The 18,836-nt window shown below is 42.7% G+C and overlaps 1 protein-coding gene and 1 long non-coding RNA gene across 2 annotated transcripts in view; both read left to right on the forward strand.

Annotated features, from left to right (window-relative positions):
* The first annotated feature begins 6,229 nt into the window (after positions 1–6,229).
* On the forward strand, positions 6,230–12,886 carry LOC118075328 (uncharacterized). Its single transcript, XR_004691370.3, has 4 exons — positions 6,230–6,368; positions 9,193–9,245; positions 11,239–11,634; positions 11,737–12,886. It is a non-coding gene; the product is annotated as an uncharacterized LOC118075328 (long non-coding RNA).
* Positions 12,887–14,647: 1,761 nt separating this feature from the next.
* EPHA1 (EPH receptor A1) overlaps positions 14,648–18,836 on the forward strand; it is a 79,875-nt gene continuing 75,686 nt past the window's right edge. The window contains exon 1 of the mRNA XM_035097046.3: positions 14,648–14,993. Coding sequence (XP_034952937.3) covers positions 14,897–14,993 — 97 coding nt within the window. The 5' untranslated portion in view covers positions 14,648–14,896. The remainder of the gene's footprint in view (positions 14,994–18,836) is intronic.

The following is an 18,836-nucleotide window of genomic DNA, read 5'->3' on the forward strand; positions in this document are numbered from 1 at the left end:
GTTTACCCAACACACTTCTGAACAATGTAGTGTCAGGAAAAACATTAGCATTAGTATCATGTTGGTACCCTGTGACCATGGGGGTGTCTACAGAATTGGCATCTGTCAGATTTAATTTTTCAATCACATCATTTATCTTACGTGATTGATGCAGCAAAACATCACCTTGCTTATTTCTCTCTACTTCCAGTGAGAGATAATTGCTGACTTCCCCTAGGTCTTTCATATCAAAATGCTTTTGCAGTTTTGCAAGAGTGGTTTTGTAAATATTTGCATCCTTCCAGAAAAACAAAATATCATCCACAAAACAAATGCAGTACAATTTGTGCTGGTTAGATTCTTTAACAAAAACACAAGAATCAGCCTTTCCTTGCTTGAAACCTAAGGAAAACAGCACTTCTGTCAGCTTAGTGTGCCAGCATCGAGCGCTTTGTTTTAGACCATACAGGGATTTTTTTAATTTACACACCATTCCCTTTTTTATCTGCACTCCATCTGGCGGTGACATGTAAATACTCTCGTTGAGAATTCCGTACAAAAACGCAGTATTTACGTCATGATGAGATATGGTCATGCCCTCTTCTGCAGCAATTTTCATCAACAGCCTAACTGTCTCAAATTTGACTGTCGGTGAATATGTCTCATGATAGTCCTGATCAGGAACTTGAGAAAAACCACGTGCAACTAATCTGGCTTTATATCTGACCACTTTACCAGTCTGATCAGTCTTGGTTTTGTAAATCCACCTGCTGTCTACAAGTTTCATGCCTGGTTCTGCTGGAACCAATTCCCACGTGTCATTTTGCTTTAGGGAATTCAATTCAGCTTTCATGGCGTTAAGCCAAGGTTCAGCATCTTTTTCAGGTAAATTTTGAACCTCTTTGTAGTTAGTTGGTTCAAAAACTGAGTTTGGGTTCCTAGTGGTAGCCATATCTGAAATAGCAGCTTTAGCAAATTCTTTAGAAAATCGTTTAGGTGCTTGTCCCTTGGTAGTTCTCTCAGATCTACGCAATACTCTGGGATCCTCTGGGTCTGGTTCCTCCTCCTTGGGAGAATGGTGACCTGTATCTGGCAAAGATTCTACCTCTAGATCAGTGTCAGACCCATCTGATATCTTAAGAGAGGTCTTTTCATTCTGATCATCTGTATCAGTGTCAGAATCTGTGCTACCATCAGCATCAGTTACAGGGTTTGCCTCTTTGTTAATTGGTTTCACCACCTCATCATCTGAAATGGGATGACATTGAAAAATGCCAACTTTGTCCCATTTTGGATTACAATCCATGCTTCTGGTCAGCCTAATTGTGTTTGTGTCTGTCATCAGCACACGATAGGAACCTTTTTCATAACCTAGAAAAATGCCATGTTGACCAGATTTGCTCAGTTTGTCACCTTGCAGAGTGTGCACCCAAACTTCAGAACCGAAAATTTTTAAATGTTTTACAAACGGTTTCCTTTTGAACAGCATTTCGTATGGGGTGCAATCAATGGCTGATTGATATCTGCGGTTGTAAATATAGGTGAAACACGATAGAGCTTCAGCCCAGAAGGGGTTGGGTAGGCCTGAATCATGCAACAGAGTTTTAATTCCTTGTTGCAAGGTCTGGTTTACTCTTTCACATAAACCATTCTGCCATGGAGATCTGGGCGTGGCAGTCATGTGCTCTATGCCCTGTTCAGCAGTAAAGTTTTCAAACTGTTCTGAACAAAATTCTCCACCCCTGTCAGTAAAAAGACAACGTACATGCTCATCGTGAACATTCCTGAGCCATGCACAAAATTTTTGAAACTTAGAGAAGGCTTCAGACTTCTTTTGTAACATATAGACCCAAACATATCTAGAATAGGCATCTATCAGAACCAAAAAATAACATGAGTTTCCTCTAGAGAGCGCTAGAGGTCCAACCAAGTCTGCATGCACAATCTCATAAGGTTTCTTAACCTCCCTCCCAGATTTTGTACCTTTGGGAGCTTGCTTAATTTTGTTCTCTGCACATGAGACACATTTCATATGATAAGGACACTTTTGAACTTTCATGCCCTCAACCATATTTTGCATTTTACCTACTGCCTGGAAATGCAAATGACCAAACAAACGATGATAATCATGAATACAATGGTTATGCAATTTCTCATTCTTATCTACTGATATATTACAGCATGCCTTTTCAGTTTCTTTAGTTGCTCCAGCAGCTGTACCTGTAACAAAAGGCAATACATATAAACCATCAACACACTTAGCATAAAGAATGAGTTTGTTATCTCGAAGAATTTCACACCGAGAGTTTGCAAACACCACTTTAAATCCTTGAGCGTCTAGCTGAGAAACACTCAAGAGATTATCCTGCAAATGAGGAGCATACATAACATTTTTAACTGTTGCATTAAGGCTCTGCAAAGAAACCGTTCCCTGAGCCAAACTTTTAATAGTCGTTCCATCCGCTTGATGAATTGCTCCTCCCTGTTTCTCAAGATGAAGAAAGAGATTTTTATCATTGGCCACGTGCCTTGTGGCTCCTGAGTCGACAACAAAAACAGAACGTGTGAGTTGATTAGAACTGCGTGAGATCAAAGCCTTTGATGCAGCTGGCCCTTGGGGTTTTCGGCCTCCTCCCCCTTTGCCTTTGAAGTTGCCCTTCTTTTTTGAAGAGTTTTTACACTGATTTTTAAAATGGCCGACCTCTCCGCAAGAAAAACAGCGGCGCATTTTAAGAGCTTTTGCAACACTTTCACTTTCCCCTGTTGAAGGCTTGTAAGCATTTCCAACAGCCTTGTCCCTGCTTTCTCTAGCAGTCTGTCTGCGATCCCACTCATTCAAGAGCACGCTAGACACATAATCTTCTGTTAGACGGTCATTGGGCAAAGACGACAATTGAGCAGCTACAGCATCATAAGATTCATCCAAACTGTTTATGATAAGCATTGCAAAAACAGCTTCTGAAATATTTAAGTCTCGCTGGACAAGATCCTGTCTGAGACGTTTTAACTGGGCTAGATGGCTGGGCAAATCACCATCTTTCTGTAATTCCAGCCTACACAGCTTTTTAAAGAAAAGCACACTGGATCCTGCATTTTGTCTTAGATGCATATCTCGAAGTTTATTCCAAACAGCCCGTGCAGTCTGCTGGTTCTCCAAATTGACCAACAACTGGTCCTGGACACTCAGAATAATTGTCCCCCTGGCTCTCATGTCTGCCTCATGCCACGCTGGCCATCCATCATCATCCTCATTGGGGGGGTCATCTTCTATAGTATGGTAAAGCTTTTCCCTTTGTAAAAGTGCTTTCATTTTGACCTGCCACGTAGGATAGGTCTCTGGTGTAAGGAGAGGAAAAGATAGAGACATCTGGCCAGAATGTGCAGAAGCCATGCCTGTGTTTAGTTAACAGCAAGACACTTCCCTTCATGCACCCCAAATACTCTTGACTCTTTCAGCAACTTCTCTCCCCACTCAGCACAATTAACAGGCAAACTGGAAAAGCGTCTCTGCTGTCTTCTTGGCAGCCAGCAACATACCTTTCTGTAAATCAAACAGCAGCTTGAAAAACAGCTTCAGCTCACAGCTCAACTCTGATGTGCAGCATCAGATGGAAATGGATCAGAAACATCCAATTATCCAACCATCAATAGCCATCTGCAACCATCAGTCTGCTACCAGCAACCATCCGCCTGCTACCATATGTGGGTAAATGCCAGGATCTGTCCAGGTCTTCTTAGGCCCCTATGCCTGGGCAGGACGTCTGGAACACCTTCAGCATACACCCGGGAATCATGGACTCATAACTGGGCTTTATGAGCACCAAATCAGCAGTAAACAGCAGAAGCATTTGTAGAGGTTTCAAAACATTCCTCATTTATTTCTATTAACTACTGCATATTTACAGATCTGGCTTTGTGAGTGTTACAGCCTCTCACTTAGCCATCTTGTCTACAGAAGATATTAAACTGCACACAGCACACGGCAGAGAGCAGAGTCAGGACTGAAAAACAACAAAGTAACAATTCCTAACTGTTCCCTCCCAACAGCAGATATCACCAGATTTTCAGAATGGGAGGGGTGAAAATGCTCACAGGAAGCACCTGGGATGAATAGAGACATCGGATTCTTATCTCATTATGCATGATCAAGCTTTCTTTAGCACCTCAGCCCAGGACTAATTGCAGCCATCAGCAGCCATTAACAGCCATCTACAGGTTTACCACTCCCATCAGCCCATCACCCATTCCCACCCACCCCCACCACCCTCTGTATATATATATAGGGTCTGACACTTCTGTTTCTAGTGTATCTGAAGAAGTGTGCATGCACACGAAAGCTCATACCAAAATATAAAATTAGTTGGTCTTTAAGGTGCTACTGAAGGAATTTTTTTATTTTGCTTCGACTCAGACCAACACGGCTACCTACCTGTAACTGATAATTTAGTTGTTGACAGACCTCTCAAAGTATGATGCAGCTACTCGCCTAGAAAAAGTAAAAAAAGAAAATGTATATTATCTGGGCTTATTAACCCAGTACTGTAGACCCCAGCATTGACATACAGAAACAGAAAGAAAACATCTTCAGAAATAAATCCCTATGGTAATTATCATATGACCTTCAAATATCATAATTTCACACATATAATACAGAAAAAGGAGTATTGGCTTGTTCTGCATGTGAAAATGCAGGCAGATGGTACAGAGTTTGAATAACCCTCCCAGAAATTGCAATGCAGCTGCCTATTTTCATGCATGAAGTCCAACCTATTCTGTCCATGCAGATGTGGAAGCTATAGAATCTGCAGGAATCCATTGAAAACAGGAAATGTCAGTAGAAGTCCACCAGGAGGCACACAAAATCCACTTTTCTGAATACAAATTCTGTTATTTGCATTTGCATGTGGATACCTTTTAACCAGGCCTAGAAATAAATTCAGATAGGACTCAAATTTTGGTTTGGTTTTTGGCAGAATTTAGGCCACAACTTTATTGATTACAAATCAAGTGAGTGGTTGCATAGGCTCTGGTTCAACTAGCTACCTGCAGGCCTGCCAGGGGCGTCTTAAGCTTATCTAGCACCTTGGCGCAAGGACCCCTGCTGTGCTCCCACCCCCTATGTTTTCCTCTGGGCGGGCAGCAGACGGCTGCTCGGCAGAACAGAGGCTCCGGGTGGCCCCACAGCAACCCCGGCAGTGCATGGAGGAGCAGCGCAAAGAGGAGCGGCCACAGGCGGTGCCCAGGACGAGCCCGCGCCACACATTGCAAGGGTCTGGCAAAGCGCGTGTCACGGTGCGCCTTGGCACTTCAGCAGCTCCCGCCACCGTGCCCTGAGGGCCCTGTTCACCAAGGGGGAGCCGGGGAAGGCGAGAGGCAGCAGCTGCCTCCTTGGGTTGAGTAGGGAAGGCAGAGGACGTTGCCCTGCTGCGCCCTCAGTGTGCTCGGAGGACTCGGATGCAGTGCTGAGGGCAGAGGGGTCTCGCCCTCGGCGGCCGGCCGCCTCCTGGCAGCCCTCGCACACAGCTCCCCCACTCGCTAGGGCACCCCTGAGGTGCCCCTGAGAGGCTGGTGCCATGGCGCAACGCACCAGTAGCCCCAATAGGAAGGACGGCTCTGAGCCCTGCAGGCAGCGTTGACTCGGCACCAACCATAAGTCAGCCTTGGGTGAACACCTGGGACAGAAGCAGGCAGGGGTGTCTGCCACACCTCCACCCAGATGAGCCCTGGACTCAGGCTCAGGGCACAACCCCGCATGGGGAAGACCAACCATGAGTCCGTGGATTCCTTCTGAAAGGAATATCTAATACTTAGGGATGGCTAGGCATCCTGCCACCCCTATCACCTGAACCAGAGCCTATCCGCAACCTTACAAGTTGTGCCGATGTGCTACACGGCAGGCGAAACCCAAGTGGCACTAGCCAATCAGCCAAGTGGGGGAAATTCCTGCTGTGCCCCTGTCCCAATGACAGGCGACACATGACGGCATAGCAAGGTCAAGCGCAAGCCCTAAATATAGGGAGAGGTGGGCAAGTGTTCCAATGCACTGAGCCCAAAAGAAGAAGCTCAGGGCACATCCATCAGCTTAAGTACATAGCAGTTCCTCGAACTGCTTTGATTGGCATCCCACTAGCCCAATTGCTCCCAAGCTCGAGGGACCACCAATAGGGTGTTGTGGCTGCTCCGATGTTCCCAACCCACAACACAAGGCCTGACACGTGCCCTCTGTTTAGGGAGGACCGGATTTCATTTACAAAAAAGGGCAACAGTTTCAGTTTCATTTCTCCAGATTCATTTCTTTGAGATTTCCTCCCTTTATCTGACCTGCTCTCCTTCAGCTTTAGTTTCATTCAACTTCGTTTTGCTGTAAGAAGGAGAACTGAATAAGATTGGTAAGTGACATTGTTTTTATGGGGTGCAGCTGCCATGGTAACAGATGGAGTACTGTACGATATTTAAAATAACACTGAAACAATCAAATGTGCTGTCTTAACTTCTCTAGATAACTGCCTAAAATTATCACTATTTAATTACAAAAGGCGCACACCCTAGGAACTGCAGAAAACTTCAAGGAAGGGATAATTATGTGATGCTAAATGGGCAAATATGTAAATTAAAAATGTTTTTAAAACTGCATCAGTGGAACTGCCCTTAATTAAAATGAAACTAGCTCATAGCTTATTAAATCACACAATACAGAAAATCATAATGGAAACACGACATGCAAAAATTTGGCAGGCAGAAACCAGAAAGAAACAGACCTAAGATGCCTCTTGTCTCAATCATAGAGTGCTGGACAGGTGATTAGTCTTATTTTGGTTTACAGAACCTTTTTGACACTTCCTTAGGGGAGGGGAACAAACTATCAGTGCCATCGCTGCTAGTGGAGAGGCAAAAGAAAGGGGGAGTGTGGGAGAGAGAGGGAGAGAAATGGAGGTGGCAACAGCAGTGGGGAAGAGAAAAAAGTGGTTGGTTGATGGGGGACCACAATCTCTGGCAGTGTACACTACCTTTAAAGCACATTTGAAGCACATAATTCCCCTCAAAGACATCTGGGCACTGTAGTTTGTTATGGGTTGCTGGGAATTGTCACTCCATGAGGGATAAACTACAGTGCCCATAATTCTTTGAGGAGGAAAAAGTGCCCTGAATGTGCTTTAAAGGGATGGACTGTTCACAGTCTGTGGCGTTGTGTCCTCTTCCCAAAACTGATATTCCTCACGAAGAGGGTAAGCAGAGGGTACCTCTTGTAATAAGTTTTATTCCCACAATGCCCTTTGCTTATTTGCAAGCTCTGGGGGCTTCCTTTCAAGCATCTCTTTATTCTCCCAGCTACGCCATTAGCTCTGGGATGGTATAAGGAAATGGGTTTTGTGTCTGATGCCATTACTGTGCTGGTATTTCTGCATTTCTGTAGAGATAAGTTATACTATTCTACCCGCCCTGAGTAATTGCCAATTACCTGCCCTGGGACCTGCTGGTGAAGGGAGGGTAAGAAACTTAATACTGTAGTAATAGCAATAGTAATGATAGTTGCTGTTGCTGTTTTGCCACACATTCGCTCCGTTTGTTGGAATCCTTTTGTAGCTCCTCACAAGTTTAAACTCGTTCCGACTTGATCTGCGCAAACATGAAGAGTGAAGGCAGAGAAAGCGGAAGAGGGTGGTGGTGGTGGAAAACTTGAAAAGCCCCAAAAGTCTGTGGTTTGTAAACATATTAGGGCAAAACTAGGTGTAATGCCATTCACACAATCGGCAACTCCATGAATTATTTTTACAGAGAATATCAGGCATGGAGTGCATTATGGATCAGAACCCTGGCAGGAGGATTGGAGGTGCTTTAGCGCATCTCCCCCTCCCCCCCCAAAAAACCCCACCACACACACTCATTGCATTCCACCAGATTGGTGGCAATGGAAGTTCTCCTGTCAATCCAGATGGGAACCAGAGTGGAGAAACAAAGGCTAACATCTGCTTAGCCTTCCCCCAGGGTCTTGATCCGGATTGGGGGCCCCACACATGTTGTTTAGTCAATAATAATTGTTGGTTGCATGAATGGTGGTGACACGTTTAATTTGGCCCTGAACAGCGAATGCTGGAGGCATTAGGCAGACTTAATTAAATTAGACTCTACTAGGTGCAAAACAGATTTCTTGTTGTGTCGAGTGCTGCCGAAACAAAGAAACAGTAATGGAAAGTATAAACAGATTCTAGGAACTTGAATCTGTAGCCAGCATTAACAGGAACACACGAATCCCACAGAATAAAAGAGAAACGCGGTTTCTCCAGCAAGGCTGGAGACTAGTTTTAGCAAGAGAAAATATGTGGGGAAGACCCACCTCTGGACAGAACGAATCATGATGGTGGCAGCCATCTTTGTTCAGGTGTTTGCTGCATCCACACATAAAGCGGCATGGGAACATGTGGGGAATAATATTTACTTGAAAAAGGTGCACAGATGAAGAGAGCTGAACTTTCCCCTTCTCCCCGCTACCGCATCTCCCCATACTTCACCATCTTGAACCATTTTTATCATGGTATTTTTTCACTAATAAATTGCTCTCCGTGACTTTTGTTGAGACCAAAAACTGGAGGGAAACAAAGTACACAAATACTTTGTACGCCTTTGGAATCCTTTCATTGTGGCTGGTGGTACTCAACACGATAGGACACAGAGAGAGAACAGTGCCAACGCATGCTGATAAATGGTAATCATACCACGTTGAAGAAAATGTGCCCATCGGCTTAGGTCCCATCTGCACTATACATTTGAAGCAGTATCGCACCACTTCAAACAGTTACGGCTTTCCCCAAGGAATCTCAGGAACCATAGTTTAAGGATGCTGAGGGTTGTTAGGAGACTACTGTTCTCTTCACAGAGCTCCCTGGGAAGAGGGATTGATTGTTAAACCACTCTGGGAACAGGGAGTCTCCTAACAACTCTCAGCGGCCTTAACAAATTGCAGCTCTGATGATTCTTTGAGAGAAGTCATTGCTGCTTAAAGTTGTGTGATACTGCTTTAAAGTTATTGTGCAGATGGGACCTAGATTGCATCCCTGTTAAAAGCACAAAGGAGGCATATTCTTTAGAGAGGAGGAATACCCGGAGAGGCCATTGTCAATGTACAACTCTTTGGAGCATTATTTGGACACTGAGATGTGGTGCAGTGGAAAGATCCTTTATGTTCGGGAAAAGATATGTTTCCTTCTTTTGCAGATCTTTGCCAGTGACTTGCCGGTGTTTGAGAAGAAACATCCCGCAGAAAATGGGTATGATCTCATATTGCACTTTCTAAACGCCTTGATTTTAAAACATTCTGCCTCCGGGGAACTCATGGGTGCTGCAGAGGACTTTGGAGTATGTTCTAAAACAAGATTTGGGAAACTTTGTGGTCCTCTATGATGTTGCTAGACTCTCATCAGCCTCAGACAGCATGGCTAATGGTCAGGGATGGTGAAAGTTGTAGCCAAGCAACAGTTGAAGGGATGCAGGTTACATATATTTACATATTTTTATTCCCCAAACACCAGTCATTCTGTTCTGGCATTTAAAAAAAAAACGGGCTGTTCTAACTTGCTAAGAATTAGAAACGTACTATCTGTAAAAACAAGGGGTGAGTAACCTGATGCCTTTCAGATACTGTTGAACTATACTGACTCCTGTCAGATCCAAACAGTGTGGCCAAGAGCATGGGAAGATGGGAGTTGTAGTCCAAAAACATGTGGAAGCCCACAGATTAGCTACCACTGTATCATAGAATCATAGAATTTGTAGAGTTGGAAGTATCAGGGATGTTGTGAAGCCACAAACTCTTCTACAATGCTTTTCAAGGAAAAGCCCTGCAAGACAGTTACCACAAACTGTGATGAACATGTGGGAACATGCTGGGGCTTCTTCCAGCTAAGTTCACATTTGATATTTCAAACGTATAAATATTTCAAATGAATGAACCTGTGTTTCAGATTGTCAGTCTGCCCACTCAAATACTAGTTAACCTCAGTACTAAATTCCTCAGCCCAGCTGTTGCGAAATGAAGGAATGTGCGCATGACCACCGAAATGGAAATGGTTGGCTATTAAACAGGAGGAAGTGAGGTCCTCAAAAGAGTTAAGCATATTTTCCCTGCACTATCACAAATTCCTCTTCAGAGAAAAGTTCCATTCTGCCTAGAAGTTGTATATTAGGAACACATTTATCAGAATAGTTGGTATGGGAAATCAAAATTTTAGCATTCAGCACAAATCACATTGGAGATCTGATTCTGATTCTATGCACTTAATCATGAGCAAATATATATAGGATTTTAAACAGCCTATATCAGGGATGTCCAACCAGTCAACCGTGATCGACAGGTAGATCTTCTGGTGATAGAGGTCGATCGTGGTTGATATTGGGCTCATTTGCGATCATGGGTGGGGGGAAGCTGTTGAATGAATGTATCCAACCCCGGGCCCCTCACTGTGTTTTTCTGTCGTGCAAAATGGTTGTTCTTTTGCTGTCTTCTGCGGACGATTGGGAAAATGAAATTTGGAGTAATCGCTGCCTGCTTCTGTCTATGGCAAGTGATTTATGGTCTGTCCCCCTTAAAAACAAGCTCAACAAACAACTTTGGCCTGCCCCCTAAAAAAAAAGCTCAATATCTCTGGCCTACCTCCCCAAAGGAAGTTTTTCAATACTGGGATTAGATCGCAGTCTCTTGGGAGTCGGATGTGCCTGTCCAGTATAACTGGGACATAGTTCTAGGGTGAGGTGGGGTGGGGGGGACATGTTACGCAATGGCTTAAAAAGTTTATTGTTGGGGAAACATTTTAACACATTTACAAATGATAAAAACTATAGAGTAAAACTTGATGCATGCACTAAGGGGTAATTACTTATGTTTCATCCTGAAGGTGTTTTGCGTTGTACAGGATCACGAGAGAGAGGAGGCCATTGTACATCAGGTCATGATGAGAAATTACTGTTGGTCAGGAAATGGGTGAAGACGGCATTAAGAGAAAAGGCCTTTCCCTCTGCGTTTTATAGCGTACATTGATTTCTTATTATTATACTGTACAATAGGCTGGCTGTGAAACAAAACAAAAAATCCAGCCCTAAAGATAAAGATAGGAAGCCAATGTAGTAGCAGTAGGCACAGGGAAAAGTCGGGCTAATAACCACCAAATCCTCAGCTTAGCATTGCCCTTTGCCTCCGTTACTGTGCTCTGGAAATGTAAGGGAAATGATTACTGTAGTATCATCTGTATTTACCTGTTTTTTCAGACCTGGAGGAAAACACTAATGACTTGACTATCCTGGTCCACAACCAGAGTTATGATGATGTCACGGTTGCAGTCAGTGCCAGGCCAATATACAAACTGCTGGATGGCAACGTGGTGTTCTTCTGGTTGCAATGGCTTTGGTCCAGCATTGCCACCACAGACGTTGGCCCAAAAGCTACAAAGAAAGTAAATACAGTGACCAGCTGGAATATGATCACTCACCAGTTGGGAAGCTGGGGGTGGAGACTTTATAACATAACTGTGCGAAGGAAGGCGGATGGATACGTTGCTACATGTACAACTCCACTGCATTGCACTTGGATAGTTGAAGAAAGGGGAATACACCAAAAAGATGCTGCTGAAAACTACTACTGCAAATTTGAACCACCTGCCAACAGTGAGGATTAGCTATTTTGCCCCATTCTGCTAGATGAATTCTTCTGTGTAATACATGGAAGCTTAGCCAAGGCTTTAACAAAATGTTTTTATTCACATTTAGGTCAACAGATCAGCCAATCAGATACTATACAGATCAGTATAGTATAACCAACAAAGACCATCACAACATATTGGGCATCACAACCTTCTACAAGAATAAAAGTTACCAACATCTGTATTGGCTCAGTTCACTAAATCATTCCATAAATTCAGATGAGAGTGTGGTGGTGTTCTTTCGCTGTCTTCTATTTTCACGTAATTAAGAAACGGTTGGCCAGCCAGGTGTTGTAAAAGGAAAGGGATTTGGCTTGCCTTTAGCAGCTCTAACTTGAGGAGTCGATTTTTCTGCTAATGCAATTGACCAGACTCTTGCATACCATGTGTACGAAGGAAACTTAAATACTAAACATCAACACAAATTGGTCAAACGAAACTGATTGTCTTGCTTGCTTTGCGTTTTGTTTTGTTTTTTTTAAATCTTGGAGTATAGCAATAATTGTACCAAATTATTTAACCATAACCTCTTCATCATATTGACAGCTGCCATCAACTTTTTTTTCCTCTTCTCTCTGCTCTTTGGGTCCCCCAGCTTTATTACCCAATACACTAATCTTGAAGCCATCTTATTGCATTTATTTATGGCTCTGGAAAAGGGCACATCCAGATGTTTTGGACTACAATTTTAATCATCCCCAGCCAGCCCAGCCATGGAGGAAAAAATGTTTACAAATCCTGCATTAATTCCTGACTTTGTCAATAAGATCCCCCCTCTCATAGTTCTGCCCTGGGTGAACACACTGTGCTGTTAACCGTAGAAGCATGTAAAGGAGCCCATGTGCTGTGCTAGAGTACTGTATTGGATCGGAAAGAGATAGAGGTGAATTTGAATCTCAGCTCAGCAATGAAGATAGCTCGGGGTAGGACTTTTAGTAAGGTTGTCTCTGCTCTGTGGAACAGCATTCCTGCCAAGATATGACAGACACCCACTATCTGCACTTTCTGGAAATAATTGAAGACATTTTGGTTCCAGCAAACTGTCCCAGCTGGATTAATAGGTCTCTTCCATGGATGTCTACATAGCATTCTTTTAAAACTGACCTGCTGTTATTTTCTGTACTGTTTTTAAACTGATCTTTAGCTGTTTTATTGCATTTTGTGCTTGCCTAGAGATGTATTTGCAGAAGGCAATAAACAAATTAATAATCATATCATAGGGAGACGCTGAGCAAGTTAGATGCCCGCAGCTGAATTTACCCCATTGTGTTGTTCAGATAACCTTAGTATGCATTCCCTTCTCTGTCTATGAGATAGTCTGCATTCAACTATGTCGCTTTGCTCTCATTTTTTTTTTAAAAAAACTATTTTTATTAACTATTTCTTGGTTTACTAAAGTATGTGCAATGTCTCTTTTTTCAAGTTACATTTTCTAAAGATCAGTTTCATACAACCTTGCTCTCATTTTTGATACGATGGACTGTGTTTCGCTGGACTCCCTACTGCAGCAGCCTACTACCTGAGGCCTCATTCCCTTCAAGGAAATGGCCTGGGAGCCACATCCTACCGGATGAAAACCTGGTGAAATAATGAATGTGAATTTTACCTTTGCACAGAAAGCTAATTTCTGTACACAACGACACACGCTCTATCCTTCATCTAGGCAAGCAAGAGACATTATCAGAGTGCAGAGGGTAGGGGGGAACAGCCTTCAGGTGGCCCTGTCCTGAAAATGTGTGCAATAGGGTGATGACTTTTTTACAACCTCATTTCCCTGTATCATAATTTGATGAGCTTTCATTAAAGATTAGATAAAATCTTACTTTCAAAGAGATTTGATTTTTAAAAAAACCTCACACACAAAATATGATTTTAAAAATTTTATTTATCAGTTTTTTTGACCATTTTTGAAGTCACTATAAGCAGATATAAAATTGAACCCAAGCTTTAGAGTCACATATATACAACATTATATAGGGTCATCAAACACACAAGGAAGCTTTTTTTAGCTGCAGTAACAGTCTAGACGCCACTAGAGGACGATGTTTTGCTACCTCTCCTGTAGGTTCTTTTCCCAGCATTCCCGTCAGGGTCTGCTGGCTGAGTTTTGAGGTCCCAAAAAGGGGCTTTTACCTTGCGCAGGTGTGACATTTGTATACCCTATGTTGCTAAGAACACTCCCCATTGTGGAATGTGGTGTTGTGTCCAAATTTGATACGAAATATATATAGAATTGTTAATACAATTTTATGAAATGGTAAAACAGCATACAAAAAAATTAAAAACGGTTTGTGCTTAACCTTTTTAAATATTTCAGTGGAATATACCTCATTTTAGTCATTAATAGGCAAAGGTTCATCCATTTGTGCTACAGGAAATAATTTTTGAGAAAAAAAATGAAAAAGTCATCACCCTAGTGTGCAAACAGTACAGGTGGCACATCTTTTGAATAACCCTTAGAATCATAGAGTTGGATCCCCAAGGGTCATCTAATCCAACCCCCTTCAATCTCAGCTAAAGCTTCCATGACAGATGGCCCTCCAATCTCTGCTTTAAAACTTCCAAGGAATGAGAGTCGGGTCTACAACCTCCCAAGGAAGATCGTTCCACGGTCAAACAGCTCTTACTGTCAGAAAGTCGTTCCTGATGTTTATTTGGAATCTCCTTTCATGTAACTTGAAGCCATTGGTTTGCGTTCTACCCTCCAGAGCAGGAGGAATCTTGCAAAAGAACAAAACCAAGTGGCTTCTTTCAGCTATGAAGTCCACAAACACACGAAGTCTTAACTTCTGTGGAAGTCACTGTCAGCACCAACCCACCAGGTGGCACCCTGAAGCTATTACACAGGGTGTAACTGGAGAAAAGACAGAGGGAGGATCCCAGGAAAAGGTAGCTACCTTTAAGGTGAGTTTATTTGTCTGCCAGATGGGAAGTCCTGGGACAGCCCCTTTAAAGCTAGTAAAGGAAGGGAGTTGATTGGGAGAGAACTAGTTTCACCACTCCTCTGCCTTAGTCTTTCATCATAACTCAGGGCCAGCCAGGCAGATTTTGCAATGCACGAGCCCCAGTCCGTCAACTGGCTCTAGAGAGAGCCTCATGCAAAGGGCACCACACTGTTGCCCAGATGTCTAAGGCCTCTGGAGAAGGAACTGAGAGAGCTGCAGGCTGGCAGAGCTGAGGAGGAGTGCTGCAAAGGGTCTGGGAGCAGAAGTGCCTCCACGGGGAATATGGAGCTGAGATTTCCTGGGAGGAAGGCACTTCTCTCCTTTGAGCTCCTTTTCCTGCTCTGGGCTTCTCTTCCTCGTGAGGTACCCAGTAAAGAAGGTAAGGGCGCTTTGCCATAGCGAAAGATGGGCGTGGAGTTTTCGGTTAAACTGGACAAACTCCTTGGGAAGGTACCAAGGAGGGAAAGCTTTGTTTTCCAGACAAAAACTGCAAAAAGGAAACTGCTGGAGCATTTTATAGGGAGTCTTGTGTTAGGAACAGTTTATTTAAAACAAAAAACAAAAACTTGCAATGTGTGTCAGGTTCTGGCAGAAGAGGACAGATGAGAAATTAGGAAAGAGCCTCCTAACGCATTCATGATTTTTAAGTGTGCACCTAAGAATGTAAAGTATGAGTGTGGTGGACCTGTGTTCTGTCAGTACAGGTGTGCTTAGTGGCAATCTTGGAATTACTGCTGTGTTGTGTGTGAAAGAGCCCTTGGTGGTAAAGAGATGCTTAAAAAGGCCTTGAATTGGCAAGCTCACTTAACCATCTCTGCCCGTCATGAGGCTGGAAAGTAGTGTTGAAGTGAAGAGTGGCACCCCCAATACATGAAAAAATCTCTTAAAATAACACATGGTTAGTCTTAATCTCTGGGGGTTTTTTTGCTTGAAAAAGAGGGTCTTTGTTTTTACTTAGCTTTCCAGGTCTTGGTGTTTTGTTTTGTTTTGTTTTAAAAAAACAACATTCTTTTTTGAAAAATAAAAGTATATGAGGAACAGTGAAATGCCCTGATAAGCGAGCAGTGGGCAAATGATATGACTCCAAGGACTTTATAGAGACCATTACTTTAGAACAGGGATCCCCAAAATAAGGCCCGGGGGCCGGATGCGGCCCAATCGCCTTCTAAATCCGGCCCGCGGACAGTTCGGGAATCAGCATGTTTTTACATGAGTAGAATGTGCCCTTTTATTTAAAATGCATCTCTGGGTTATTTGTGGGGCATAGGAATTCGTTCATATATTTTTTCAAAATATAGCCCGGCCCCCCACAAGGTCTCAGGGACAGTGGAGTGGCCCCCTGCTGAAAAAGTTTGCTGACCCCCTGCTTTAGAACCTTAGTGCTAACCTGAATCACATACTGTATATTCCGCTTACACGGAGCAGACACTCTGTAGCTTGTAATTTCTGTGCCTGGAGATGGTTCTCGGTATTATGCCTCTCCCACCCCCTACCCGACACAGTACCACAAAAAAATAAAAATTATAATCAGACAGATTACATGCAAGACGTAAAAAGCAAACAAAGCAGTAGTTTCCTCTGAACTCATCCCTGTACGGAGTAAATAATAAACAATGAGGAGGGTCGAGAATGTTTATGGGCCTTTAAGGATTGTTGTTGTTGTTGTCGTTTAGTCGTGTCCGACCCTTCGTGACCCCATGGACCAGAGCACGCCAGGCACTCCTGTCTTCCACTGCCTCCCGCAGTTTGGTCAAACTCATGTTGGTAGCTTCGAGAACACTGTCCAACCATCTTGTCCTCTGACGTCCCCTTCTCCTAGTGCCCTCCATCTTTCCCAACATCAGGGTCTTTTCCAAGGATTCTTCTCTTCTCATGAGGTGGCCAAAGTACCTCATGAGAGTACCTTTAAGGATAACACTGCTGAAATCAAAGTTCTCATTAAACAAGACAGAATGCTTAATGAAATAGACCTTTAAAAATAAATAAAAATTGCTGCCTATTGCTGTCCAAAGGGTATATATCTATTGATTCCCAACCCCAGCCCTCAGCCAGTTGAATGAGCTTCTGTGGCATGGAGTCACTGAGAAGCTTTAATGATTTCCCCCTTCCTGTCTAACCAGCTGCCCTTGCTAAGCCTCCTAGCAAGCTGCCATCTGGCTTTCCACCAAGCACCCTGATTATTCGAACATGAAAAGGGGGAAAATACATAATAATGTTTTAATAACTGTCACTATATAAATCACATGACCTTTCTTGAAATATATTTTTATTTATTTTTATCATTAAAAATTTACATTCAAACAAAATAAAATGAGCTTTCGTGTGCATGCACACGAAAGCTCATACCAAAATAAAAACTTAGTTGGTCTTTAAGGTGCTACTGAAGGAATTTTTTTATTTTACTTCGACCCAGACCAACACGGCTACCTACCTGTAACCAGAACTATACATTCAAACAGTTTGTGTAATCATTTTGTGAGATTCTCTGAATCTCGTGATTTCCCCCCATCCCCTACATGGGTCCTTAAAACAGAGTTTAAAACTACATATCAGTACATTGTCCATAATTTTCATTTTTCCAAATTATCCATAATCTTTGTTACTTTACAAGTGTTTCTTAGAGTCCAGCTAGGGTTTTAATTTGCTTACAGTGGTCTCCTAGGTAAGTTATAAAAATTTTCCCCATTCTTTTTTAAAGTCCTTGTCGTCTTGATTCCTGAGTCTCCCCGTTAGTTTTGCCATTTCGGCATAGTCTAGCATCTTGGCTTGCCATTCTTCCCTTGTTGGGATTGTCACTTCTTTCCATCTTTGGGCTAATAACACCCGTGCAGCTGTTGTCGTATACATAAAAAGTATTTTCTGATCTTTTGGAATCTCGGTACCAACAATTCCTAGTAAAAACGCTTCTGGTTTTTTGACAAAAGTTATTTTAAACATTTTAAAAAGTTCATTATATACCAGTTGCCAGAATGATTTTGTTATCTTACATGTCCACCACATGTGATAAAAGGTACCCTCTTTTTCTTTACACTTCCAGCAGATATTTGAACTTGTCTTGTACATTTTAGATAATTTAGTAGGGTGTCAAATACCACCGGTACATCATTTTCATATAGTTTCCTTTCAGCGTACAAAAATCACATGACCTTTGACTGAAGCTTTTCACCCCATATACTGTAGTTTCTATTAAAGTTTTGAAGTTGTAAGAAAAGGAAACTTTGGCATACGGAAAATGAGAAAGACAGGAGGAGATGATACCAGAAGAAAAGCATTTTGCAGCATCAATGCTTTGATGTTTGCTATGCACCTATCCAGACTGAGTCCGTAGCAGGTTTGATGATGGTACTGTACTGTGAATTCTTTGCTAGGGATCCATCCCTGCCAATCTTCTCTTTACTTCACTTGTCACATCTATAGTTCATAGCTGCCAAGTTCTCCCTTTTTTAAGGGAAATTCCCTTATGCTGAATAGGTTCCTCGTGAGAAAGGGGAAAACTTGGCAGCTCTGCTATAGTTGCCAGGACATTTAAACCAACTTATGTAGATATGGTCCAGAGACTTCACCGGTGATTAATGTGAATGGAAGGGAAGTCTTGGTAATAATTGACATCGTTAGTCAAAATGACTGCGATTAAAATCACTCAATCAGAATACTTTAGTTTCACCAGTTTGTCAGCAGACCAAGCAAGTTTACATCATCCTGTCTGTGGCTGGCAACAAACTATATCAGAAAGATCTCTAAACCTGAATTATAGAAATATGGCATAACCAATGGGTGAAATACTGGATAAGAACGACATTAGCAAATGGGGAATTTATAAAGTGATAAATATATTTACTCTGCACACTGCAGGTGCAGAGTTCACAAAACTCACGAGAACTTCGAAGCTGAACGTATATTTCAAGTGTTCTTCAAATATTGATTTCAGTATTTCAACATCTCACTAAAACCCTGACGGCCTTTGTGCCCTTCCTCTTTGGCCTCTAGCTCTGTTGGGCTGGCACCTTCTCCTTATACTAATGCAGTGATACAGATGAAGTTTTCGAATAATGGGCTCCTAGTATGAATTGCTCATAGTAGTTGTTTTAAATTAGTATCAAAATGCATTTGGAGCCGATGTTCTGCATTTTCATGGGCAGGTTGGCCTGCATCAAACCAAGCTGTCAAGGTTCGTAGTTGTCCAGACCCTGATTACTTTAACCCCCTTATTCGATCCCACTTT

The sequence above is a fragment of the Zootoca vivipara genome, chromosome 15, assembly GCF_965207765.1.
Source record: "Zootoca vivipara chromosome 15, rZooViv2.hap1.1, whole genome shotgun sequence".
Taxonomy (NCBI): Eukaryota; Metazoa; Chordata; class Lepidosauria; order Squamata; family Lacertidae; genus Zootoca; species Zootoca vivipara.